A 27,810-nucleotide genomic window follows, 5' to 3' on the forward strand; every position below is an offset into this window, starting at 1 on the left:
AATAAATGCCAGAAGACTAATATTATGATAATAATGGCAGTAACGGTGATAAAGTCAACACATTAGACACCAGACATTCTTGTAAGAACTTTAACTGCATTAACTGAATCAGTCTGCACAGCAGCTCTGTTGGGTAGATGCTCACATCGCTGGCGTTTACAGCTGAGTGAGGCAAGACAGTCTGGTCAGGTAACTCTCTCAGGCCCACACAATTCACAGGTATCTGGCTTTGAACAGAGTCTGCTGGTGCCACAGTTAATGTTAGTCGTCTATACGATATGCTGGACAAGTCTGTAGGGCTCTGGAGGAGCCGTCAGTGTGGTCTGAGGTAGGTCTATAGAATCTGGGCTAGTCCTGGAAGGACCGATCCTTGTGCAGACGGGAAAGAAGCGTGAGGAAGGACTAGACAGCGCTGTGGGTAGAAACTCTCGGAAGAATGCTGTGAGAAATTTGTGGTAGGATGGTTATCAATTGAGTGTTTAAGCAAACAGTGAAACCCAGACCACCTTTTCATCCGACTCATCAGGACCTGTGAGATCTGCCCTTGAGGACCATGCTTCCTCGTCTCCTCTCGTCTGTCTGTTCCAATGTGCTGAGGATGCTGGCAGCCACGGTGTTTGCTTTGTGTCGTTCAGGACTCAGCCTGGCTGTTTCTGACCACGGAACCCGAAGACATCCTTAGCATGTGGCCTTGCTTTATTATTTTTACCATGCTCCTCATCTGTGAATGGCACACAAATACCACTGGGTACTTCTTTAATCCCTGTTTCTTTTCCTTTTTTTTTTTTTGCAAGGAGAATCCTGATTGTATTCTTGGTGATAAGTGCCTTTTCACTCCTGTTCCCAGGGTCTCAGTCATTTAGATACACTTTGGGCAGTGAAGCCTGGGTGGGCACAGAGTTTGCGGATGTTTAGCTGATGAGATGGGATATAGATGCAATGTTTTCACTCTCAGATCTACTTGACCCTACGCTGAAGGCAAACTAAACATATGGGACGTTAGTAATCTTACTGTAATTAGGAGAGTGAGGCCAGGGAATTATAGAAACTGTCTTTTAATGTCAACTAAGCAGTACAAACTTAAAAAAAGACTTCTTGTTGATAAAACAGTTCCCATTGTTTAAAATCTTTGTTAATTGTTTTTGTTTTGTTTTGTTTTTGACCCTTGCAACAATTCTACTTACTACTAATTGATATAAAAGATATCACTATGGATAGGGAATTCTGGAAGGGAACTAATCAAATGAGTGGTTTGATCTGATGTTGCAGTGAGCCCTCCTCTGTTGTTGTAGGCTGGATAGCGTAGTAGCCATAAGCTGCCAGTGGGCAGACCTGGCTTTGCCAGTCACTTCTAGCCATGTGGCCTTAGAGAAGTTCCCCGATCCTCAGTACCCCCCTGGGCTACATACGATGGATAATAATGATGCTTAGCAGAGAAACAGTTGAAACTGAGAGCAGATAAGATTTTTAAGGGGGTGAATATTGAATGAGCTAATATGCAGGAGAGATGAAAGATCAATTTTATGTCTGTATTTTGGGATGTGGAAAGAAACAGAGACAGTAAGTAAAGGATTGAAGGAAGAATCATCCAGAAAACACTGGGAAGTGAAATATTGCAAAACCAGAAAGAAGTAACATTCAAGAAAGAAATGCTCAGTGTTGATTATCAGAGAAACAAGGTGAGAATAAGAACGAATAAAGATTTTTATTTGAGAGTGTGGTGGTATTCTAATTGTACTGAAATGTGATTTTGATTGTATGTTAATAAATAAAGTTGCCCGGGGGTCAGAGCTATTAGCGCCATAGACAGAGTGTGGTGGTGGTGCACGCCTTTAACCCCATAGATCTCTGTGTGTTCAGGGATACAGCCAGCATTGGAGACATATGCCTTTAAGACCTGGGGGGCTGTACATACAGACAGTGACGAGGCAGTCACGTGTTTGGGTTTACAACCAATGAGAAGGCAGAATGACTATGAAACGACTTACACACAGGGAAATAGCTCTCTTTCGGGAAGCTGGGACCACCACAGGAGGAAGGGTGAGATTTTAGCTCTGAGCTCTGACCTCTTGGCTTTCTCTTTTACATTGGTTCTGTGTTTCTTATTTAATAAGACGGTTGGTTACATCTACATGAGAGCTAGGAGATCGGCTGGATTTAAGGTTGAGTAGTGAAGGGATCGGGATAGTAGTGAAGGTGTAAGGGGGTTAACAGCACCTGCATCTTTAGTGCAGTTCAACCCCGTGGCTCTGGTAACAAAGGGCTATTTCCACATGTTCATTTGACTTTATGTGTGTGGGTGTTTCACCTGCATTTGTCTGTGAGTCACGTGTGTGCCTGCTGCCCATAAGAGCTAGAAGAGGGTTTCAGGAATTACAGATGGTTGTGAGCTGCCATGAGGATGCTGGGAATCAAACCCAGGTCCTCTGTAAGAGCAGCCGGTGCTCTTAACTACGGAACAGTCTCTCCAGCCCTCTTTAATATGTGTGCATGTTTATATGTATATGTATTTAGTTTAAGTTTTGGTATTTTAAGACGGTATCCTGATATATTTAGTCCTGGCTGGCATCTAACTCCTGATCTACTCAAGTACTTGGGGCGTGCCACACTTGTGGTGTGGACTGTCATTTCTGGCTCATAGTAAATGTTAGTCTGTATTATACATTTATACATGTCACTGAATAGAGGGGTCCACATGAGATTATGACTGCCATGCTTTAAACAATCGAAAGGCTTTTCAAGGTGATTTTGATAATTTTATTTTTCATACCTTTGGCTGACTTTAGAATGTGACCAACACATAGGCTGTAGCCCATTGCAGTGGTCATGGACAGTATCGGTAGAGTGCTGTGGGCTAGAGTGATTTCCGTGTTGGGTGGTAGGCCATAGTGGAAAGAACTTTGGCATGGGGAAAGAGATTGTCACTTGTTTTACTTCTCTTCTTCTAACTAGCTTTATGATGAAATAAATTACTCAACTCCTGTCCTCTAGATTCCTTTCTAAATTCTGAACCCTGTCAACCCACTACATAGATAAAGGATGATCATATTTCTTTCCTGTAAAGAAATCTATGACTTGCTGTAGCTAGAGTTTTCCTGCCTTGCCCACAGTCAGGACAAATCTCTGTCACCCGCCAGTCCCACAGCCACTCAGACCCAACCAAGTAAACACAGAGACTTATATTGCATACGAACTGTATGGCCGTGGCAGGCTTCTTGATAACTGTTCTTATAGCTTAAATTAATCCATTTCTATGAATCTATACCTTGCCATGTGGCTCGTGGCTTACCGGAATCTTCACATGCTTCTTGTCATGGCGGCAGCTGGCCTTCCACCTTCCTGTTCCTTCTTTTCTCCTCTCTGTTAGTCCCACCTATACTTCCTGCCTAGCCACTGGCCAATCAGTGTTTTATTTATACAGAATGATATCCATAGCAACTTGCTTTTCAGGTAATAAAGCAACTTCAGCATGGTATTTGGCTATGTTGTGAAAACAGAATAGAATTTAGACTTGTCTAAAGTTGATGAGCAACCACCCTAGTCCCTTTTGGAAATCGATTATGTTGTAGTAAATTAATTGATCTTAAAAATTTCAAACTGGGATTTTTCTTAATTTATGGAAAAATATGTGTTTAATGGTTTTGAAAATTATATATATACATAAATAATATATAATATATATAAGATTTTATATATATATATATATATATATATATTCCAACAGGAAAAAAGCCCATTGTTAATTTTCCCCTCTAGAGACAAGTGTTAATATTTTCATTATATTTCCTTCCATTTTTTAAAAGACATAAAATTATTTTAATGTGCTTGAGGTTAAGTTTTATAAATAGCTTTATATTCTGTTTTTAAAGATATACAATAGGACTGGGGGATGGCTCAGCAGGTGAGGGCATCTTCAAGAAACCCTGATGATTTGAAAAGAACTGACTCCAGAAAATTTTCCTCTGACCCCCCACAGGTGCCTTCACACATATATAATAAAAGTTGATTATATAATAAATGTTTGGGGCCTGGACAGATGGCTCAGCAGTTATAGGTGCTTGCTGTTCTTCCAGAGAACCTGAGTTCAGTTCCCAGAACCCACATCCGGCAGCTCACTGCCACCAGTAACTCCAGCTTCAGGGGATCCAATACCCTCTTCTGCCCCTCACCAGTACTTGCACACACATGGCATATACATGTGCATGTGCAAGCACACACACATATAAGAATAAATCTAAAAGAAGATATATAATAAACATTTCCCTAAATCATTAAATAATTGACGTTGTCTTTAACTTTGAATAGTGTTAAATTAGTGATATTTTGTCTGTATCTATGTGCTATCTCACGTAGATAACCTAATTTGGAATTTTTAAATGTAGATTTTGTATTATCCACTTTGGAAAACCCCAAAATTTTAACAAAATTGCCAGTGTTCCAATTACAAAAGAACACCAGACTTCTTTTTTAAAAAACAATTTCAGGATCAAGTTTTAGAATGTATTTTTATTTGTGTTTGTACCTATGTTTGCTCACTGAGGCCAGAACGGGATTTGGATCCTCTGGAGTTGGAGTTATAGGTGGTTGTGAGCCATCTAATGTGAGTGCGGGGAAACCAAACGTGGGTCTTCTGGAAGAGCAGCAAGCACTCTTACCACTGAGCCGTCTGTCCAGCCCCCAGTTTTTCAAATCAGTAGTTCTTTGTGTTTTTAAAGATGCCTTGCTGTGCTACTCCTAGCTACAGGGAGTATCTGGAAGGGTGTGGACAGGCTGTTGAAGCTGCATGTGTCATTAATGAATTGTTGATGTGGTAGTCATCTTCGATGGCTGTGTAATCACGGGTCCCTTGGCTCTGACTTTGTCTGTTAGGAACGAGGATGAGCTAGACAGTCCCCGAAGCCTCCTTTGGCACTCCAGTTTTTAGCTTTCCATATCGTGTCGATTGCTTCACTTTCTAGTCAGCTGTCCGTTACAGTTCATTTTTTCTTTGTTATTAGTTAAACTTATTTGTTTGTTTTACATCTCCACTGCAGTTTCCCTTCCCCCCCTCCCCCCCCCCACCGCCCCTCCACCTCCCTATAGTGCATTTTTAATAGGACGAATGATCTTCTATGTTTTAGGAAAGTTCCCACACGCCGTCCTCCCCACTCTCAGTCTGCCACAGCAGGGCAGTGTATTCGTTACAGCCAGGGCACTCAGATTGACACGTTGCTGCCGTCCCAAATCCAGAGTTTTGAGATTCACACTGTATGCCATGCATTCTGTGGCTTTTGACAGACACATGTCATTATAATATCACAAACAGTAGTTTAACTGTCAGAAAACCTTCTCTGCTGTGCCTGCTCAGCCTCTGTCCTCTTAGACGCTGATCTTTTTCTGTCCCCATCGTTTTGCCGTTTCCAAAATGTCATATAGCTGAGGCCATGCAGTATGTAGTCTCCTCAGGGTGACCTTTTCCACAAGGTCATATGCACTTGAAGTTTCTGCATGTTTTGATAGCTCCTTTCTTTTTTTTTCTTTTTTTTCGGTTTTTCGAGACAGGGTTTCTCTGTGTAGCTTTGTGCCTTTCCTGGAACTCGCTTTGGAGACCAGGCTGGCCTCGAACTCACAGAGATCCGCCTGGCTCTGCCTCCCGAGTGCTGGGATTAAAGGCGTGCGCCACCACAGCCCGGCTCGATAGCTCCTTTCTTTCAAGCATAGGCTAACATTCTATTTTTGGGATTACCACAGCTTATCTGTTTTTTTCATTAAACAACAACAGCATCGTGATTACTTCCAGGTTTTGACATTGTGAAGATAACAGCTGTAAACTACTTATGTATGCAGGATTTTAAATAAGTGTATTTATTTTTATTTTATTCATATGGATATTTGCCTGAGTGAATGTATGTGAGCCATAGGTGTTCCTGGTGCCTGTGGAGGTGAAAGGGTGTTGAATCCTATGGTACTTGAGTTACAGGTAGTTGAAGATGTCATGTTGGTGCTGGGAACTGAACTTGGGTCCTCTATAAGAGCAGCCAGTGCTCTTAACTGCAGAATCACCTCTCCAACCCTATGTGCAGGTTTTATGTGGACATTGCATTTTAACTAATTTGGATAAACCTTTATTTTTAATTTTATGTGTGTGGGTGTTTCCCACATGTGTGCCCACGGAGGGCAGAAAGAGGGCGTGGATCTCCTGGAACTGGAGTTTGAGATGGTGTTGAGCTGCTGTGTGGGTGCTGGGAATTAAATCCTGGTCCTCTGGAGAAGCAGTCAGTGTCCTTAACCCTGAGCTCTTTTCCCAGCTCCCTGGATAAACCTTTAATTTATTTCTCGTTTGAGAGCCTCTAGCCTTATTTTAAATAAACTCAGGAAGATTGTGCCATGATAGTTCTCAAAGCAAGAATCAACATTCTTTGTATAGGAGGGCTTACACTGCAGGAGGGTAAACGTGCTTTACAAAGGGTAAACATTTTTATCTGATGATCAATGAGCATCTTGGTCATAGCTAACAAACCCAAAAGACTCCTTTCTGATCTTGAAAGGAAAGGTGAAGATTCTAACATTAGCTCTGCTGTGTAGATCTGAAAACAATGTAATATGGATGCTTGCCCATCAGATACTGGACTTTACAAGTGACATGAAATGGATGTAAAATGACAGGCAGGTCTGGCATATATCCCAGCTGTTGGCTGGTGAAGATGGTTCCTCAGATGCCAATCCTTTCCGCCCCTTGTTCTTTATTTCCCATATTTATGCCCTTCTTCTCTTTTTTGTAGAATGCAAATCAAATAAACTAGAGCAATGTATAAATTAGAAGCCTGATATGAATTATAAGATCTGGTTTCATCACCTCTAATGTTTTTTAGTACTTGGCTGTTTTAATATGGTTTGTTTCCATGCAACAAGAAGATGTGTTTTATGTTAAATGTCTTGTTGAAATGTTTTTAACATTATTTCTTTTGCCAGAGCTACCTTTTTTTTTTTTTTGAGTTTTGTCTTTTTATTATTTTTTTTATTTTTTAAAAAAATTTTATTTATTTTATTTTACAATACCATTCAGTTCTACATATCAGCCACGGGTTCCCCTATTCTCCTCCCTCCCACCCCCTCCCCTTACCCCCAGCACACCCCCCATTCCCACCTCCTCCATGGCAAATCCTCTCTCCGAGGACTGCGATCAACCTGGTAGACTGGCAGTCCAGGCAGGTCCAGTCTCTTCCTCCCAGCCTGAGCCAAGTGTCCCTGCATAAGCTCCAGGTTTCAAACAGCCAACTCATGCAATGAGCACAGGACTTGGTCACACTGCCTAGTTTCCTCCCAAACTGATCAAGCCAATCAACTGTCACACCTATTCAGAGGGCCTGATCCAGCTGGGGGTCCCTCAGCCTTTGGTTCATAGTTCATGTGTTTCCATTCATTTGGCTATTTTTTTTCAATAATTGAGTAAAACCGAAATTTATTATAAGCCACAGTCGTCCTAGGGACCTCCATGCTATATATATAGCCTTCATGGTTCTATGGGTTGTAGTCTGATTGTTCTTTATTTTATATCTAGAATCCACTTATGAGTGAGTACATACCATGACTGTCTTTCTGGGTTTGGGTTACCTCACTCAGGATGATTTTTTTCTAGTTCCATCCATTTGCCTGCAAATTTCATGCTTTCATTGTTTTTCTCTGCTGAGTAGTACTCCATTGTGTATATGTACCACATTTTTTTCACCCATTCTTCCGTTGAAGGGCATCTAGGTTGTTTCCAGGTTCTGGCTATTACAAATAGTGCTGTATGAACATAGCTGAGCATGTATCTTTATGGTATGAATCAGCATTCCTTGGGTATATGCCCAAGAGTGGGATGGCTGGGTCTTGAGGTAGTTTGATTCTTAATTTTCTGAGAAACTGCCATACTGATTTCCACAGTGGTTGTACAAGTTTACTCCACCAACAGTGGAGGAGTGTTCCCTTTGCTCCACATCCTCTCCAACATTGGTTTGTCATTGGTGTTTTTGATCGTAGCCATTCTGACAGGTGTAAGGTGGTATCTCAGTGTCGTTTTGATTTGCATTTCAGAGCTACCTTTTTAAGCCATGTTTCAAGAGAATCTACAAGTGTTGTTGTGTGTGTGTATGAGAGAGAGAGAAAGAGAGAGAGATCTAAATCTACAGATGATAACAAACCATATTTAACTTATGGTTAGTGATGTGTATATGTACAGTTGAGCCTTTGCTGTGTAACTTGAAATTTTCAGAGTTTTAATGGTCTTTATTAACAACAAAATTTTGGTTTCTCCTGGGGCTGTTGCCTCTGAAATGCCTATAATCCCAGCATTTCAGAGGCAGGGCCATTGTGAAATTGAAACCAGTCTGAGGACAGAATGATATCTTGTCTCAAAAATGAAAAAAGAGAAAGAAATTTTTCTGTTCAAACATTCTTCAAAGAAAGTTTTCTATTCATTTTAATGAACATTGTTTATATTTTAATAGAATTTATTTAATAGAAAAATTTAAAATTGTTCAAAGTACGCTTGAATCTGCACTTTACAAACGTTTATTATATAAGAGTTGCAGGTCCCCACAAGATTTTAGGGGCTGCTTTTTTTTTTTTTTAATAAGGAGGCAATGTGTCATTATTGTACAAGAGATCAGTTTCATGTTGATTGAATTAAAGCAGAAATATTTCAGTCGAAATTGTTGGTATAGGAATCTTTGAAAAGACCAAACCTATTTCTTTATTTTTATTACATTTTAAAAATGCATATGCCATTTTTTACATGTGGAAATCAGAGGACAACTTGTGGGAATTAATTCTCTCTTCCCACCATGTGGGTGCTAGGTATTGAACTCAGGTTGTCAGGCTTGAGGACAAGAATCTTTATCCACTGAGCCATCTCATTGGCCCTCAAATTGAATTTTTAAGAGAGCTTTGTAGGGCTGGAGACATGGCTCAGAGGTTAAGAGCACTGCTTGCTCTTCCAAAGGCCCTAAGTTCAATTCCCAGCAACCACATGGTGGCTCACAACCATCTGTAATGAGATCTGGTGCCCTTTTCTGGCCTGCAGGGAAATGTGCAGATAGAACACTGTATACATAATAAATAAATAAATCTTTAAAAAGAGAGAGAGCTTTGTATTATTATTGCTTTCAGTCTTTTAAAAACAATTCTCTCATAGGGCAGTTGACTGACTGAGGCCGTCTCATAGATGATGAGGGAGAGTGATTCACCCAAGGCCACCTTGAGGTAGTTGTAGAATTGAGACTAGATCAGACTGTCTGACTTGGTGTCACACTGTTTTTATGAGTGTTACCTTAACAAACTATCTTTCACAACATTTCACCACCGTCATCTTGTAATGTTCTGGTTACTAGCTAAAAGAAATATGAGCAGGTTCTTCAGCATGACAACAAAATAATGGGACTAGAGGACTGTGGGAGACCTTGGAGTGGAGGGGCTTGGTGATCTAGCTTGTATTTTTATGAGTAAACTGTGTGGTGCTGATCAACTTCAATCCTATAGACAGGACAGTTCAAACAATAGCACTCGGTGAATGTAAGAGAGAAATGCTCCCGACGAGGCCAGGGCTGAAACAGTTAGTTCTGTCATGTGGCTCTACTGTGTGTGGCTGCCCTACTGTGCGTGGCTGCCCTACTGTGCACAGCTGCATCCAGTGTGTGATTCACTGTGCTGTTTCTTACAGATGTTGAGCATTTCCTCTAAGGAGAAGTACCCATTATTCACTTTTGTAAACGGCCATTCCAGAGACTTTGATTTTACATCTACTGCAGCCAGTGAAGAAGACCTTTTCTCAGAAGATGAGAAGAAAAAATTCAAAAGATTTAGCACAGAAGAGTTTGTCCTACTTTAAAGATTAATGCATTTGTGTTTATGAGAAGAGCTTGGCCACGGGGGAGCCATGAAGAGTGACAAGCATGCTCGAGATCCTCTGTCATCAGATTCCCAACTGTGTGTGTCCTTTTAACAGTGCACATTTGAAAATACCCAAACTCTAAAGGTATTTTTCTGAAAGGAATGACTGGATCGCTCTTGCTTTCTAGTGATAAATAACAATGATTCTGGTTGCATTCCTGTTTCCCAAAGATGTGCTATTGAAACACTACCTTAACTGTAAGCCTTTTGGTCCCCATCATCTTCTACCTGAGCCCATTGGTCCCCTGGAGGTTTTGATACAGGTTCCCTCAAAGATTGGGATCATCAAATTAATTTTCAAAGCCTTGCTCAGTGTTAATGACAGGAGACCAGAGACTGGGTCTTCAGAACTTCCCAGGCTCCTGCTGTTGAGGGAACCAGAGAATGCTTTGGCTTTGTGTATCTAGATAACTAAATGGACACGTAAAATCATGTGAGCAGGATTTTCAGGCAATGCTTAATAATATGGTTTTATAATAGCTACTCATTATGCTTGCTGCAGAGCAATGAGGAATGAATATAAGGCATTGTGTTTTCTTTTCTTCTTCTTCTTCTTCTTCTTCTTCTTCTTCTTCTTCTTCTTCTTCTTCTTCCTCTTCCTCTTCCTCTTCCTCTTCCTCTTCCTCTTCCTCCTCCTCCTCCTCCTCCTCCTCCTCCTCCTCCTCCTCCTCCTCTTCTTCTTCTTCTTTTTGTCCTGGGGATTGAACCCAGGGCCTTGTACATGCTAGGCAGGTGTTCTACCTCGGAGCTGTCCAAAAGTGTCGATTTTCCCCATGTATTTAAAAGTTAAGTTGTCAGTAGGTATCTATATTTATTTTAACTAGGTAAAGGAAATTCCAGAATAGTTGTATCATTTGTTCCTATCTTAAAAGTGAAATTGTATGGAAATCCAATATATTACCCAATTTTTAAGTCTAAAGATGAATACCAAGAAAGATATGGATGCTTTCTGATTTTGCTGTTTGTTTAAAGTGATGTCATGGTGTTTAGAAGTTGAGACTATTTGCAGGTTAAATCTGCCTTAAGTATGTTTTGAGTTTACTTAAAGACAAATTTGTGATATATTGAAAGTTATTACCATGCCAGGTTTATAAACCATGTTTATAAAACAAATACTTTAATAAAAATGTGAGAACATAAAATGCTTTTGTTTTGGTTTTAATGTTTGGATTATTTTAATTCCCTTATTGAAAAAAACATTATCTCAAATGAATTCTATTTGTTTCTGATGAATGGAAATAATGCCTGAAGCAGAGGATTAACTATGAAACTTCTGTGTTTCAGTGTGGAATGATGACTTATAAAAATGTAAAAGTTTGTATCGTGTAGTCATTGCCCTCCTGTATCAGAGAATCCCTTTGTTTACAGTTGCATGTGAAGCCAAAACAGAGGGCATGAGATAGCTTCAGTAAGCCTGAAGAATAAAAACAGGTTTGACATTTCCCATTGAGGATGGTTTATTGAATTGAAGCAGTCTAAAATCTAAATTTTCCCTTTGCCCTAGATAAATCTGGACAAATTAGGTTCAATACTAATTTTCCTAGAATGTCAAGGCAGTATAAGAATGAGAAGCCAAGAATAGGCCAGATTTTATGTGCTGCGTTCCTCTCGTCTCAGATACTGCAGGATTGGACAGTAGACGCATCTCATGCGAGCACTTACATCATTATGTGGATCAGCACCGACTGTAAGTGTTCCTGTGTAAGAGCTCTCTATAAAAGCTTGTAGTTACATAAGAACTCTCTACTTCCCTAGCTCTTAAAAAGATAATATTAAAGTAGAATATTGGAGTGAGACAACAGTCTACCGGACAATGGTAAGGAGAGAGGAGGAAGCAACTCTTTACATTAAATTCTATTTAACATGCTGTTTCAGAATACTGTGCAGTCAAAACAAACAAATCTTACAACACAATCATCTACCTGACTGGGAATAACTGTCTAGGATCAGAAACTTTTAGCATAATAATATGTACCTAAAGTGTATTTAGTAATGTATAGGGGTGAATGAATGTATGAGTAGAAATTAAGAGTGATGGATTTATCTTGGTTATTTACTGATTCACCTTCATCTGAGGACCAGCCAAAGCTAGGCTTCTCTCTCACTAGGGAAGCAGCAGCTGGGCTCTACCATTAGGGTCAGGCTAGGAGCACTTTGCTTGGAAGCCCATCAGGGACGCTTCGGAGTGCTTTCTTCCAAGGCAGAGTCGAAGATGAGCTCTCGTTAGGGTCCTGATGGAGCGAGTCTCCTACTGAAGACACTAGACCTTACAGGGACATTTCAGAAATGACTTAGTACAAGTTTTGATAGAACTTTTTAAACAAGCGTTTCCTTGGTCTTCTTTATAAGACTTGATGTTGTCAATTAATTTTTTTTTTTTTTGCCAGTGTGTAAACCACCAGCAGGCAATTTTAACAGTCGTCCTTTCCTGAATAAATGAATGAATAAATAAAAAGATCCTTTATAGTGTGAGTATTTCCAGAAAATTTCCCTGAGGTTTTCATTTTTCTGCTATGACATCAAACCAACCTCATTAAATCTGTGTTAGTGAGAAGATGATCTTAGGAGATTACTAATCCAGATCCCTCTGGGATCGGTCCACCTTAGAACTTGACACTGTCCGAGGCAAACACAATTTTGTCAGTTAATTCTAACTCTAGAGAACTGACATTAAAACAGAAAGCAACAAAATGACTTCCCCGTGTAATCCATCCAATTTTGGGTTAGAAACCTGCTTTTTAGTGGTCTCCAGTTAGCCTCTCTTCTTCTGTGCCAGAAAGCATTTTATTCCAGTCAAAACACAGTGGTCCAGCTTTTCCCTTCTACCTCAGAGAAGTTTCACTGTCATGGTTGGTTAGAGATCACCTTCAATAGCTTGTATTTGACATGCAAGTGTTTTTGACTACATGTTCAGGTGCCAGCATTAAAAGAAAAACAAAGAAACAACCAAACAAAATCAACAATAAAGGATTTTCCAGAACCAGGAAACAAGAGGAAGGGCGGGTAAATAATAAAGAAGCAATTTGTAAAAATAAAATGACTAAAGTGACTAAATGTGTTGTTATCGAAGCAGACATGATGAGGAAGACACTACATTTAAAGTATTGGTGAGATAGAAGCTGGACATCAAGACATTGTGAGAGAAGGGGCAGGAGCTGGCTCAGTGGGCTGGAGTGCTGGTTGGACAGTCATGAGGACCAGAGTCTGCATCCCCAGAACCCACGGCACAGACAGTGTGGCTGTGTACTCACCTAACCCTAGCCCTGCTGGAGGTGGAGACAGAAGGATTGCTGGGACTTGCTGGCTAGCCAAGATGGCAAGCTCCGGGTTCAGAGAGAGACCCTGTCTCAGGAGAATGTGGCTGAGAATGAGAACGCAGAACACCTAATGTCCTCCTGTGGCCTTTGCACGTGTGTGCGTGGGTGTAGGGAATCCTGCATTGTGCCCTCCCAACCCCCCACCCCCACAACCAAGAATAGAAAGGGAAAAGCGGTTGCTTAGAAATAAGATGAGATAAGGGATTCTTGTTTCCATAAAGGGAAAAGCCTGTCTCTTCCCCAGAAGCCATGTTGGGCAGCTCCGGAGGCACTAGGTGCAGAGGATCCACACTCCCCAACTTGTGCAGTGTGTTTACATACGGCCTGCTTCTCACTTGGTGATGTTCACACCAGCTTGCTTGTTTTAGAATACAGCAAATGAGTGCAGGGAGATTAGGTCTGGCGAGGAAATCCTGCTGTCAGGAGTAATTAGAACAGGGGTTTCAGTGGGGAGATGCTACACATGTGTATTTAAATTATTTACTGCATTTAATAGATATGACAAGAAAAAAATGCACCCACCTCTTGCTGTCTTAATATGTTGCTTTCATCTTTCTGTAGGTCATGTTCATATAGTCCTTGAAGCATGTCCAGTTGGTTGAATTTGGATTTTTATTTGATTAATCTGTTTATTCTTGGTGAAGAGGGTCACCACACATTGAGCATTTCATGTTTTTATTTATGTAGCAGTGTTATTTTAGCCTCTGGCTTGCATGGTGTTCATTCCTGTGACCTGTGACCTGTGACCGCTTTCTAGCCATAACCTTTCTGGCTGCTAGCCCAAGTCTACACCAGGGGACATGCCTATTTTTGCTTATCATTTGTTCTTATAAAGACTTGAGACAGTTGGATCTGAAGGGGCTGAATAGTAGATGTTTTAAAATAATAGTTTAAGAAGATTTAAAATATTATAAAAGGGAATTTAAAATATTTAAAAATATTTAAAGCTCAAATTATTTTTCGTCATATAGGCTTGTCATGACCTTGATATAGCTATAACTCATTTTCTTTTTCTTTTGTACAGGAGAACATATACTTGTCTACCTTAAAATAGATATACATTTGCCTGAGCATTTCACAGAGGCTGATTATTTCTGTCTGTATATTAATTAAATTTATGAGATCCGCATTTCTTACCAGTAATTTTATCACTTTTATTTTTCTGCCTTCATGACATAGTTAAAAAATAACTGGTAATAAAATCCAAAAATTGTGTAGTCTGTTATCGAAGGTAGTTGAGGGGCACTAGATTATATAACTACTATACATCTAAGTCCCAGATCAGTCTATTTAGTGTAGTAATATGAGTTAGCAATGATTGCTGCAACAAAATACCTGTATAATCAACTTTAAAAGGAAAGGCCTATTTTAGCTCATACTTCGGGAGGTTTCGATCCATTGTCAGTGGTCCTGTTTGCTGTTTGGCCTGTGGTAAGGTAAGCAGGAGAGCATGGTGGGAGCAGAGAGAAGGGAGGGTCAGGTCACAGGTCCCCTTCAAGGGTCATTCCTGTCCACTAGACCCCACCTCCTAAAGATTCTGCTGCCTCCCAGTGGTAGCTGGGGCCAAGCCTTTAACACCTGGCCTGTGGGGGCCACTTACCCAACCAGAGTGTCATCACAGTTGGTTTTCTGTTTTAAACAACAGCCCTGCCCCTACCTCTCTCTTTTAAGGCAGGGTCTCACTTTGTAGCTCTGACTGCCTTCGAGCTGGCTGTGCGGAGCAGGTTGACCTACAGAACTCACAGACCCGCCTGTGTGGTGATATTTTATTTGTACTGAAATGTTATTTTAATTTTATGTTAATAAATAAAGTTGCCCTGGGGTCAGAGCTATTAGAGCCATAGTAAGAGCGTGGTGGTTAGAAGAGCTAGGTAGATTTCTGTGTGTTCAGGGATACAGCCAGTATTGGAGACATACGCCTTTAAGACCTGGAGGGCGGTACTTACAGGCAGTGATGAGGCAGTCATGTGGTTGGGTTTACAACCAATGAGAAGGCAGAACAGAAAGATTATTTAAACAGGGACACAGGAAGTACCTCCCTCTCTCAGGGAAGCTAGGAGCACTGCAGGAGGTAAGATTTTATCTCTGAGCTCTGACCTCTCGGCTTTTCTCTTTTACCTTGGCTCTGTGCTTTTTATTTTAATAATACGATTGGTTACATCTACATCTGGCGCCCAACGTGGGGCACGAACCCACGACCCTGAGATTAAGAGTCTCATGTGATCCAAAGCTGGATTGCATTTTGGTTATTTTACCTTCTAGGCATTCCCCTACTGGAATATTAATGCAGAGGGAAGATATTATATTGGAATGGATATTTTTACCAAATAAACCAAATAAAAAATTAAAAACTTATGGGGAAAAAATCTCTGACTTGATTTGGAAAGGAAAATTGAGACTTCGTCAATTAGCAGGAATAGACCCAGCAGAAATTGTCGTACCTTTAACTAAGGAGGACATTGAAAAATTATGGACAGAAAGTGAACCTTGGCAAAGAGCTTGCAGTAATTTTTTGGGAGAAATTAACAGCAAATGTCCCAAAAGCAATAGAATTGATTTTATAAAGAGAGCTGATTGGATCTTGCCTCGAATTGTACGGCAAAAACCCATATCTGGAGTTCGTACATTTTATACAGATGCCAACAAACAAGGAAAGGCAGGTTACAAATCAGAAAATTTAAGTAAAGTGGTACAAAGTCCTTATAATTCAGTGCAAAAATCAGAATTGTATGCTATTCTGTTGGTATTAATGGATTTTTCAGAACCTCTCAACATAGTAACTGACTCTCAGTATGCTGAAAGAGTGGTATTACATATTGAGACTGCAGAATTTATCCCTGATGCTTCAGAATTAACTTCACTATTTATTCAATTACAAGATACAATCAGGAAAAGGAGTCATCCTTTATATATAACTCACATCCGATCTCATACTGGTTTGCCAGGCCCTTTAGCACAAGGCAATGATGAGATTGATAAATTATTGGTAGGAAATGTGCTAGAGGCCTCAGAATTTCATAAAAAACATCATGTCAATAGTAAAGGTTTAAAAAAGGATTTTTCCATAACCTGGCAACAAGCCAAAGATAGTAAAGAAATGTCCTACTTGTTCCTTCTATAATCAAACGCCATTACCAGCAGGATGTAACCCAAAGGGTACTCAGAGAAATGAAATCTGGCAGATGGATGTGTTTCACTTTGCAGAATTTGGAAAATTGAAATATGTACACCACACTATCGATACTTATTCAGGATTTCAATGGGCAACTGCTCTGAGTTCTGAAAAAGCTGATTCTGTAATCACTCATTTGCTAGAAGTTATGGCCATCATGGGTATACCCGCACAAATTAAAACTGACAATGCTCCATCATATGTCTCTGTTAAAATGAAACAGTTTTTTGCTTATTACAATATAAAGCATATTACAGGTATACCACATAATCCTACAGGTCAAGCAGTTATAGAAAGATCAAACAGAACTCTAAAGGATATGCTAAATAAACAGAAAGGAGTAACAAAAACCCCCAGAAATAGACTGCATAATGCTCTATTAACTTTGAATTTTCTGAATGCCAATGAGAAAGGAACAACAGCTGCAGAGAGACATTGGGTAATAGAAAAAACTACAGAATTAAATCAGCCTATATACTTTAAGGATGTGCTGACCTCAGAATGGAAACCAGGGTATGTATTACGTTGGGGACGAGGTTTTGCTTTTGTTTCTACAGGAGAAGATAAGCTGTGGATACCATCAAAATTGATAAAGGTTCGATTTGAACAAGAAAAACCTCTTAATTAGAGGAGGTGATAGTTCATCAACCAGCATGAACATCCAATTTAAACTAACTTGTACCTGTAACACATGTCTTTTCATTTAATCAGATAATAACTTGCCAAAAAGGAACATCCCCAAAATTAGTCTTGGGGGAAGGTTTTTGTTTTTGTCTTTTAGGAGAATGAAGGTTAAGGAATCTGAAGGACACAAGACAAATGAGACAACTGAAGAAAAGGGACAAATCATCTATCCCAGGAAACAGAGTATATGGGAGTATATGGCATATGGGTATATATTATCTAAAAAATTTTATGTCTTCTTAAATGTTTGTTTCTGCTTTTCTCTAAAGATTTAACACTATTGGTTTTCTAATAGTCCCAGTTCAATTAAAATTAAAGCTGACTTTGGAGTTGGAGAATGGCTCTCTCCTTCTTCAAACTCAAGCATGTTGTTAAAAGGAAAATGCAAACTCCCTATATCATGCCAGAAAGAGCCATTTTCTGCTATGGGACAGGACAAAAGCCAAATTAATTAAGGGACTATTCTATTACTAATCTCAACTCTTTGATTCTATTCTGATTCTTTAAACTTTTCTTAAAGTATAAATTTTATATCAAAATTTACAAGATTAATATATATATACATTTTAAACTTTGTTAAGATATGAATGGTCATATAGAGTACTAACTAATTCTAGAAAAAAGGCTTCAATTAGCTGCATATATATGTCTTTGTGTTCGAGTCTCTTATCAGTTTTCTGCAGGAAATCACGGCCAGGCCTAACATCAACTGAAGTCTCCGGAAAGAAGATGGGGCCCCACAACAACAACAACAACAACAATTCCACGTGGACAATAATAATATCACTAAACTGACAAACATCATCTACAGATCAGCTTTGAACTACAAGGTGCTCAGAGCAATTTTGAGATGACTAGCTGAGATGATCCAGTCTCAAAGACTACTTGAATAAGGACTTGAGATAAACCCTGAACTTTGGCTTTATACACAGACTGGATAATAATGAAGGATATAGTTACCTTTCCTAGAATTTGACAATTAACCTAAATTTTTCTTTCAGGATAAAGATAACTTCGCCCATACCCAGCAGGAAGCAATTTTAAGAATATGACACCCACATTGCCAAAGAAGTGGTTTGGGGTGGGTGGTTTTTTGGTTCTTTTAATGGGTTTTGGGTCTGGGATAATTTTCATTATTTAGGGGGGTAGGTTACAAGTTGTCAAGGGTTAGGAAAAAGGCTAAGCAAAGGAGATTAGATTTAAGGTTTTTGTTTAAAAAAAAAAAAGAAAGAAAGAAAAGAAAAAGACAATTACTAGTTTTAAATACTTTACATTATTACCAACTATTAGGATATAAAGAAATGAAAGTTAGTAGTTAGACATTACAATAGAAATTGTAGTCATATTAGATATGTTTTAAAAATTGAGCAGATGTATTTTAGACAGGTCATCTTCAAACCCTTCAGAGATCTACAGAATATGGCATTTAAAATGTTTTAATAACTTAGAAATTTTTCTTTTTTGAGACATGTCGGCTCCTGGCAGTACCAATCTACTTCAGAGAAAATATGGGCATTGAAGAAACTGCATATGGAGTTAATTTTCATTGTGGCAAAAGTTAGCCACTGGACAACAAAGTATCCTCAAATCAACAGAAAAAATGGACAGACAGAACACGAAACAAAGGACTACCAATTCCTGCCAAAACAAGTGTGGTTATGGCTTTATCAAAAGGCATCTTCTGAGGCCAGGACAATATGGCACCATCCCTGAAGTGGCCTTCACAATCCGGAAAAGGTACAGTGCCCTTTTCTTCGAAGGCAGCTGAACAGGCAGTGGGCCGATGGCTTCTGTTGTGCAATGGAACAGCAACTGAAAGCTCACGCCTCTCAATAGTAGACTGGCATTTAATAGAGGGATGTGGAGAAGGGGATGCTTAGATGAAGCCATATATACACAGCCAAGAAGAATGGACAGCTGAATTCAAAAACCATCAACAATTTCCAGAATTTAAAATCCTGAATCATGACATGACACTAGTGGAATTCAGGTGTTTCTGGTACATGGACTGCTCTCACCCAGTGTGAGGTTGAACTGTTGACCTTGTGTACAACCTACTTCACAAATGAGTCTGTCAGATACACTAAGCCTATAGGCTGAAGATGATGCCCCAACACTGCAGAGAAATCTCAGGTGACTGTCCAGGCAGCTGGCTGTTTCTGTCAACTCACAAAATTTTTGGAAGCTGCTTTTGTGCACTTCTTGTTTTTATTTTTGTTAGCTAATATTATTTCCTTCTTGGGTCTCTGAGGGAGTTGAAGATTAGTTAGTTATAGTTGAAGATTAATTAGGATAGAAAGTGAATTAGATACATTTTGGACTTACTAAAATAGGATAGATAAGGGAATTATTTTCTCTGATTTGTCAAATACAAATGGACTAGACATCGTTTAGGTATTTGTTACTTGTATATATTGTATATAGTTATTGTACTTTTGTATATAGTTTTTCTTTTGTTAGTTATAACCTTTTGCCTTTTTTCTTTTTATTAAAATAGAAAAGGGGAAATGTGGTGATATTTTATTTGTACTGAAATGTTATTTTAATTTTATGTTAATAAATAAAGTTGCCCTGGGGTCAGAGCTATTAGAGCCATAGTAAGAGCGTGGTGGTTAGAAGAGCTAGGTAGATTTCTGTGTGTTCAGGGATACAGCCAGTATTGGAGACATACGCCTTTAAGACCTGGAGGGCGGTACTTACAGGCAGTGATGAGGCAGTCATGTGGTTGGGTTTACAACCAATGAGAAGGCAGAACAGAAAGATTATTTAAACAGGGACACAGGAAGTACCTCCCTCTCTCAGGGAAGCTAGGAGCACTGCAGGAGGTAAGATTTTATCTCTGAGCTCTGACCTCTCGGCTTTTCTCTTTTACCTTGGCTCTGTGCTTTTTATTTTAATAATACGATTGGTTACATCTACACGCCTGCCTCTGCCTTCCAAGTGCTGGGATTAAAGGAGAGCACCACTACCGCTCCGCTAGCATGCCTTTTTTACGTGGTGATGGACTTCACTCTTTTTGTGATTGAATAGTATTCCAGTAGGTTGAGAAACCACATTTTGTTTATTCATGAATTGATGAATGTTTGTATTATTTATACTATTTGGCCTCTATGTAAAATGTGCCATTGTCAGCCATGTTCATGATTTTATATGGATGTATATTTTTATTCTCCTGGGCATATACTTAGGAATTGAAATTGCTAGCGATGTGGGAAACTTTATGTTTAACTATATGTAGAACTCCCAAACTGTTTTCCAAGGTGGCTACACCTCTTCATAGCTCTATAGCAGTGTGGAGGGAGAGGCCCCTCCAGCTTCTCCCCTTCCTCCCTCACCTTGATTTTCCCAGTTAGTAACAGCACTTGGCATCTTGCCATATGCTTTGCAGTTTTCAGACTGCACTGTAGTGGCTGGTTTTGTGTGTCAACTTGACACAAGCTAGAGTCATCAGAGAGCAAGGAGCCTCAGCTGAGGAAATGCCTCCATGAGATCCAGCTCTAAGACCTTTTCTCAATTGGTGATCAATGAGGGAGGGTAGTGCCAGTTGTGGGTGGTGCCATCCCTGGGCTGGAAGTCCTGGGTTCTAGAAGAAAGCAGGCTGAGCAAGCCATGAGGAGCAAGGCAGTAAGCAGCACTCTTCCCTGACCTCTGCGTCAGCTCCTGCCTCCAGGTTCCTGCCCTGCTTGAATTCCTATCCTGACTTTTTTGGTGATAAACAGCAATATGGAAGTGTAAGCTGAATAAATCCTTTCCTTCCCAATTTACTTTTTGGTCATGGTGTTTCATCACAGAGATAGAAACCCTAACTAAGACACCCACAGAAGAAATTCAAGTTGATTGCTCATTTCTAAGTTGGGTCCTTTGTCTGTATATTATTGAGTTGTAAGGAATCTTTTCATGTTCTGGATCTAAGTTATTTGTCAGTCATATGATTTCTGGACATTTTCAGTCTGTGGATTGTCTTAGTTTCATGATGAAGGCTTCTGTCCACAATCAATGGGTTTACCCCATTGCTTTGGGTCCTGTGTCAAAGGACCAAATGGAGGGAGGGCACGGTGTGGGGAGAACACAGAATGCTTCTGTTTCTAATCCATGTCTAATTTTCCTGTTTTCTGTCTTCCTCTCTGGTTGTTTGTGTTCTTGGTGTCATAGTTGAGAAATCACTGCTTAGTCTATGATAAAAAGAGTGATTCCTGTACTTCCTTCTAAGGGTTTTATCATTGTAGTTCTTACATTTTATTCATGCTGAGCTGATTTTTGTACATGCTGTGAAAATGGATGCCTGGGTTCATCCTGATGCCTGGGGCTCTCCAGTTGTCTGAGCGCCATTGTTGAAAAGACGGTTCCGTCTCCTGTTGAATGGTGTTTGCAGTGTTACTGAAAATCAGTTGACCATGCATATAAGGGTTTGGTTCTAGACCCTCAGCTGAGTGCTGGAGGTGGGGTGGGGCCTGGGGACGGGGGTGGGAGAGGCTTTGAACCTGGGGCCTTTGCATCACTGGTCTACACCTCTGGTCCTGTACTCTCAAGTCTACTCTGTGTTCATTGCTGTAACTTTGCTAAAAAAAAAAAAATAAATTCCAGCTTCATTCTTTTTCAAGATTGCCATGTTCTTTCTTGCTTTATTGTGTGTGTGTGTGTGTGTGTGTGTGTGTGTGTGTGTGTGTATGTGTGTGTGTGGGGGTGTCTTTTTTTTTTTTTTTTTGCCATGTTTCAGCATTCCACGATGGAGATGACAGAGTGACCTGATGTCACACTGTCTCTTTTGGCCGTCACTTCGTCACTTGGTGGAATCCTGGCTGTGAGCAAGTTGTTTAACATCTATGAACTGGAATCATACCAACTACAGAAGTAGGTAGAGTTACAGCAAGGAGTGTGCGGGCTTTCGGAGAGGAAAATGTCTGGCCGCTCTGATCAATAAGTGCTAAACATGCTGTCTACGCTCGTTACTGTCTGTCTTAAGTTTGAAAAGGCTCTAAGAGATTTGTTTGAACTGGGGTTGGACTACAAGCATTAGAAATTTACTTAAGGGTGGAGAATAGACACACAAAACTGTAACCCCCTCCCCCCGCCCCCCCAAAAGGGCACATTAGAAATTCTACAAGGTAAGAGGATGTTTTGTCCCAAAATACGGCTAACATATGTTACAGGAAGGGTGGCATTTGAGATGAATATGGAAAGCTAATATGGTTATATGACTGCAGAGATGAGTTAATTATCAGCACAGGGACTAGAGAAGATGGCTCTGCAGTTAAGATAGGACCAGAGTTTGGCTCCCAGCACCCACACTGACAGGTGCCTCTCAACAGCTTGTAAGTCTGGTTCTGGGATCTGTCGCCCTCTTTTGGCTTCCATGGTCACTGCACTCACATGCACAATTAAACAAATAAAAGTAAAATCTTTTAAAAAAGTATTATAAATGTTCAGAGTCAGAGTCCAGAGGTACGTTTTCTAACTGGAAGTGGGGTTGGGAAAGGACCCATCCCATAGGAATTTCTGAGGTGCATGGCTTTGACACTGGCTGGGGGAACCCCTGCAGGCATTAAGTGATGATGCTTGTGACATGCAGAGAGGCAGTGAGAGGGTTAAAGTGTGCTGAGACCAGGTAGCAGAGGTGTGAGGCTTGGGCTGAAGTATGCTCTTAGGTGGATTCCCGGGAGAAAGAAAAGGAAGGACACTGTGAAGGAAGAACATGATAGAAATCAGTTTAATCTTTACACTTTAATCATGAAAATTTAAAACCAGAAGATTCCTCAAGCCCTTCTCGATAGCGTCAGTTTTACCGTGGTATAACTCTCCAGCTTCTGTGGATGTGCTTACTGAATTTATACGGGGCTCACAAAGAACAGGCCACTTAAGGCATTTCATTTTTAACCTGATGGACCTCTGACTAGAACCCAGGGATCTGTGAACTTGGACGAGGAAGCCTGCATCTACATTTCCACTAACATACAATTTAAACATAGAATGTCTTTTATTTTTATTTTATTTTATGAAATTTTTTATTAGGAATTTAGGAAGCAAAGTACATTGTTATCAGCCATAACTATAACCTTGTCATAGATGGGAACCAGATGTTTTCATGTCATGGTTAATGCAGATATTTTGAAATAGTTACATATCTTTGAAATTATGGTAGGGCTTACTGCTTGGATTTATTAATGTATTGATAAAGAAGCAGGTATTTTACTATATCTCATGTTTCAAAAATATTTTAGTAATTTCCTCTTAATCATATATTTATTTTTATTTGAACTTAAATGTTTCCTGGGGCATCCCACAGGTTTTACCACACTTGAAAAGGTTTTAATATATGGAAGTTTTGAGAAGTAGAAGCCATTGAAAATGATAGGAAGAGCAGAATTCAGGCTGGAGTCCAGAGCTGGGGATTGTGGTAGATGATATGGAAAGGACGCAGAGTGATGGTAGAGCCAGCATCTAGAAGTGGATGTGCAAGGCTGTGCTCACCAGAGGAATGCAAACACTTAGGAGGAGTCTGCTGGAACATTTGGGAGAGAGTTACTGTCCTCAGACGAAAGAGAAGTTGGAGTCAGTGTGGAGAGGTAGAGTTTGAAGGACTGTCATGATGGTATAGATGGCAGCGACTGCCTCGTACCACATGTTATAAAACACACACTGAGTTCGTTTCACAAAAACCCTGGGAAGCAGATCTCTTCATCATCTCCATTTTTACAGATGGAAACATTGAGTATCAAATGCCTGGTTATTTGCAGACCTGGGGTTTAACCCACCCCTGATTCTGCAGCTGACTCTGGGTGTCCCCACACCATACTGAGTTAGATATTCTGAAGGACACGGGAAATCTAGAGAAAGTGGCACATGGGTAGTGGAGGAGGGCTGGGCCTGAGAGGGCAAAGAGAGGATGGTGGTGGAGGACAGTCTGGGACCCAGGCTCTGGAAGAATTCTGACCCAATCAGTGTGCGTAGGAGACGGGCGTGGAGGGAGTGGATGAGGCGTACCTGACAGAGTCGCTTCTCTTTAGGAAGCGTTGAGAATTGAGTCCCTGTTTTGGGAAAGCGAGTTATGTGCTAAGCAGGGAGTTTACATTACATGTTCCTTTCTTTCTTCCTTTTTCCATGGCTCATCTGGCCCACCCTGAGGTGAGGAGCCTGATCCTCGCAGCCTTATGAGGAAACATTTGTGCTTTCTCTTCTTGGGCTGCCTCGCAGACCCCCATTTTCCAGACACTGTGGATTGCAAAGACCTTTTGTTAACTGTATGAAGTGGGGGAAACACCCAGTGGCACAAAGCAGACCCAGGGCTTTGCAAAATATAGCAAGTTCATGTCTCTAATATGTTAAGTGATTTGGCCTTCCTGGTTTAAGTAGCGATTTGTTGTTTCCATGCTAATACAAATTCTTGTATTAATAGGAGCATGGCCCCGGGTTTCTTCATCCGCCTGGGAAAAAATTACTTGTTTGATGGTAAACAAAGAACAGAAGAACCGATTCACTGTCCTCGTTTAAAAAAAGATGCTGTGAAGCAACAGTGCAGTCATTTTAATTGTGACCGTCTAACACTTGCAATGAGTTAGAGCGTCTGTGTTCTGTTTTTAGGAAACCAAGTACTGAAGAGTACATAGTACATCAGAAATGCAAAACATGACCACATGTTCTCAGGATTTTGTCAGTGTTCACATGAAAGAGCACTTGTGTTGGGAGGCCTGGCTCTGAGGGTATTCTCTGTTTCAGCTTGTATTTGCAGAGATGTATGAATATTTGATTAATGAGTCATGGTCTCTGGAGAAATTTAATAACTAGATTGCGTACAAAGCCAGGCCCTTGACTGTTAACACAGATGCCGATAGTGAGATTCACGCTGTGGCCCCTTCTGAGTCCGATATGTTCTGGGGGGGGGGATTCTTTGCTTAAAGAAAGGATCTTTGCGAGGGGGCATTCAGTTATCTGTGTTGAACTTGTTCAGTCCACAGGCGAAGGTTTGTAAAGATTTTCCCAGTGAACACAAGTGGCGCTAGGAAGACTTTGAAATGATGTTTGCATTTTAATGATTATTTTCCCCCAGAAATCACTTGGTAAAATCACTAATAAGTAAAAAATAATCTCTTCAAGACTATCTGTTAGAGAGTCAGTTGTAATTTTTGCCTTCATCTTTTAAACATATCCGCAAGAAGAAGAAGGTACATGAGGCACAAGTCGGGTTTAGGTATGTGGATTTGATGTCTATTTGAATGACATGATCTGAACTCATCATTAAAACAATAGAATGATTTCTGGGTAATAATTAATGACTATTTTATCCTTTCTCCCTCTCTCTCTCCCTCCCTCCTCCCCCCTACTTTCCTCCCTCCCTCCCCCTCTCTCCCTGCCCCTCTCTCTCTCTGTCTCTCTCTCTCTCCCTCTCTCTCTGTTTTGTTTTAAATGGCTGTGGAGAAATCAATTCTAACTTTCAAAGTTTGGTGGGTGTTTTAGTGACGTTACCTCAGTTTAACTGCTGGAGTAACAGGAAGAAATGTCAAAAAAAGATAAATTCAGTGTGGGAGCTTTCGCTGGAAGCTGTAACCTCGGGTTAGAATTATCCATGCTATGCAGAATTTCCTGCGACACCTCTCCTTAGGGCCACAATGCATTATAGCAGACGTGTAATGAAGCCGCTATAAAGTCTGTGGTAATTAAGGGGGATTTGACAGTAATTGCAACAGTGAATCAACTTAATTATTACCTGCTTCAAAGAGAGCTAACCTGATGCTATAATCTAACCTTTTCTATTTTAAAATGGGAGATTAGACAAGTATATGTAGCATTTAAGAATTAAATGTGTTGAAATAGAGTTGTATTAATATACTTCTAATATACATTTTAATGCCTGTATACATATCAAGTACTGAAGAGCTAGCTTTTGGCTCCCTGTGATCTATTAAAATTATTTGATATGCTCTGGAAATGGAACCAAACTCACATCTCTTATTCAAATCAGCTCCTTCCCAAGCTGCAGACAGTCCTTGATGGTTCTGGTGACCCTGCCTGCCACAAAATAAAGAATGCATTCTTCATGTCACAGAAAAATACTGAAACTGTTATAATTGTTTGCCTTTTGGTAGAGCATCTTTTAGAATCTCAAAAACTAAGAAAAGCCACAAGCACACCAAAGGTGAGGATTCCGAATGATCTGGAAGATCTTAGATCACTCAGTCTTGGGACAAGAGCAAGACACTCAAGTTTCAGCTCGAATTAGGCCTGTGGCAATGCTAATAAATGGTCCCTTTCCATTTGCCGTCTTGTTGCTTGTAGAAATTGGAGTGGGAAAAGATGAGGAAGTCAGTACAGCTCTGATACAAATTCATGTCATATACATGTTCTTAGCTACCTAGAAAATGTAGTTCATGCCAGTCTTGTGTGTGGTTCAGCCTCCTCTCTGCAAATTTTCTCAGTGCTTTTTTTTTTTTTTTGCCCATAAGCCCGATCTTATTTGTGTCTTCATTGCCTTTAACTTTGCTAATAGCCTTGTTAATTACAATGATAGCAATTAAAATTATATAAAGTCTGCTCCACGGTAGTTTTATTTTGGAGCGTGTGTGTTTTTGTTTGGCTTTGTGTTACTGTATTGAGAGCCCGAATGAACTGGCTCATTTGCCTGGGGATGACTCACAAGACACAAGTTTAGAGCTGGAACAGGATTACCCTTAATCGATGTTCACAGTGCTATAGGTGCGATCACATGGATGTGAACTGGAGGTAAGTCTTCACCATGGGCAGCAGTGTGTTCCTGGCCATGATTGTGGGGCTTTCATCATTGATCTTGTGTTGCAAAACCCATGAATTCCCCGGAGAAAGCTTATGTGTTATACACCTTGTTTTCTGATATTTGCTTCACGCCACTGACCTCACTTTCTCTTAAGGTAAGTCCAGTAATAATGGAATAATGAATGCGGGACTTTGGGTCATGTGAATCCTCAGTTTGATTTGGTCGCTGACTGACCTGAGCAAGTTGTCCAGAAACTGTCTCGGTTGTCCTCCTTAGCAAGCTGAGTGAGAATCTCTCCACTGGGGCTCCTAAAGCCCAAGGTCTTGGGTTCTGTAAGAAAACTTTTACTCCCCTGAGGATTGAGTTCAACTTGGTAGATTCAGTCCAGGCAGGTCCAATTCCCTCCCCACACTGAGATGGGAATGGGGGGTGGGCTGGGGGGAAGGCGGGGTGGGTGGGAGGGGGGAGAACAAGGGAATCCATGACTGATATGTAAAATTAAATTAAATTATAAACTAAAATTAAAAAAAGAAAATAAAATAAAAAGAGAAAACTTTTACAAAGCCAGTTGCCAAGGCCAGTAGCTTTGACAAGCCCAACTTCCAAAGTTACCCCTCTTCCAAGTCTCCTGTTCCGTGTGGGCCATGGATAGTTTTAATTCATGCTCATAAGATTTAATTTGCTGTCAGCACCTGTGTCGTGGCAGTTACACTTTTATTTTTTTATTTTTTATTTATTTATTTATTTATTTTTTGGTTTTTCAAGACAGGGTTTCTCTGTGTAGCTTTGCGCCTTTCCTGGGACTCACTTGGTAGCCCAGGCTGGCCTCGAACTCACAGAGATCCACCTGGCTCTGCCTCCCGAGTGCTGGGATTAAAGGCGTGCGCCGCTGCTGCTGCTGCTGCTGCTGCTGCTGCTGCCGCCGCCGCCGCCGCCGCCCCCGCCGCCGCCGCCGCCGCCGCCGCCGCCACCACCACCACCACCGCCCGGCCACACTTTTATTT

At 40.5% G+C, this 27,810-nt stretch overlaps 1 protein-coding gene across 7 annotated transcripts in view; it reads left to right on the forward strand.

Moving 5' to 3' along the window:
* Positions 1–11,051, forward strand: part of Atg4c (autophagy related 4C cysteine peptidase) — a 73,552-nt gene extending 62,501 nt beyond the window's left edge. For all 7 annotated transcript variants that reach the window (XM_076564555.1, XM_076564557.1, XM_015992878.3 and 4 more), the window contains exon 11: positions 9,680–11,051. In XM_076564555.1, the coding sequence (XP_076420670.1) occupies positions 9,680–9,847 (168 nt within the window). In that variant the 3' untranslated portion in view covers positions 9,848–11,051. The remainder of the gene's footprint in view (positions 1–9,679) is intronic.
* The last annotated feature ends 16,759 nt before the right edge of the window (positions 11,052–27,810 follow it).

Source organism: Peromyscus maniculatus, chromosome 2 (assembly GCF_049852395.1).
Source record: "Peromyscus maniculatus bairdii isolate BWxNUB_F1_BW_parent chromosome 2, HU_Pman_BW_mat_3.1, whole genome shotgun sequence".
Lineage (NCBI taxonomy): Eukaryota > Metazoa > Chordata > Mammalia > Rodentia > Cricetidae > Peromyscus > Peromyscus maniculatus.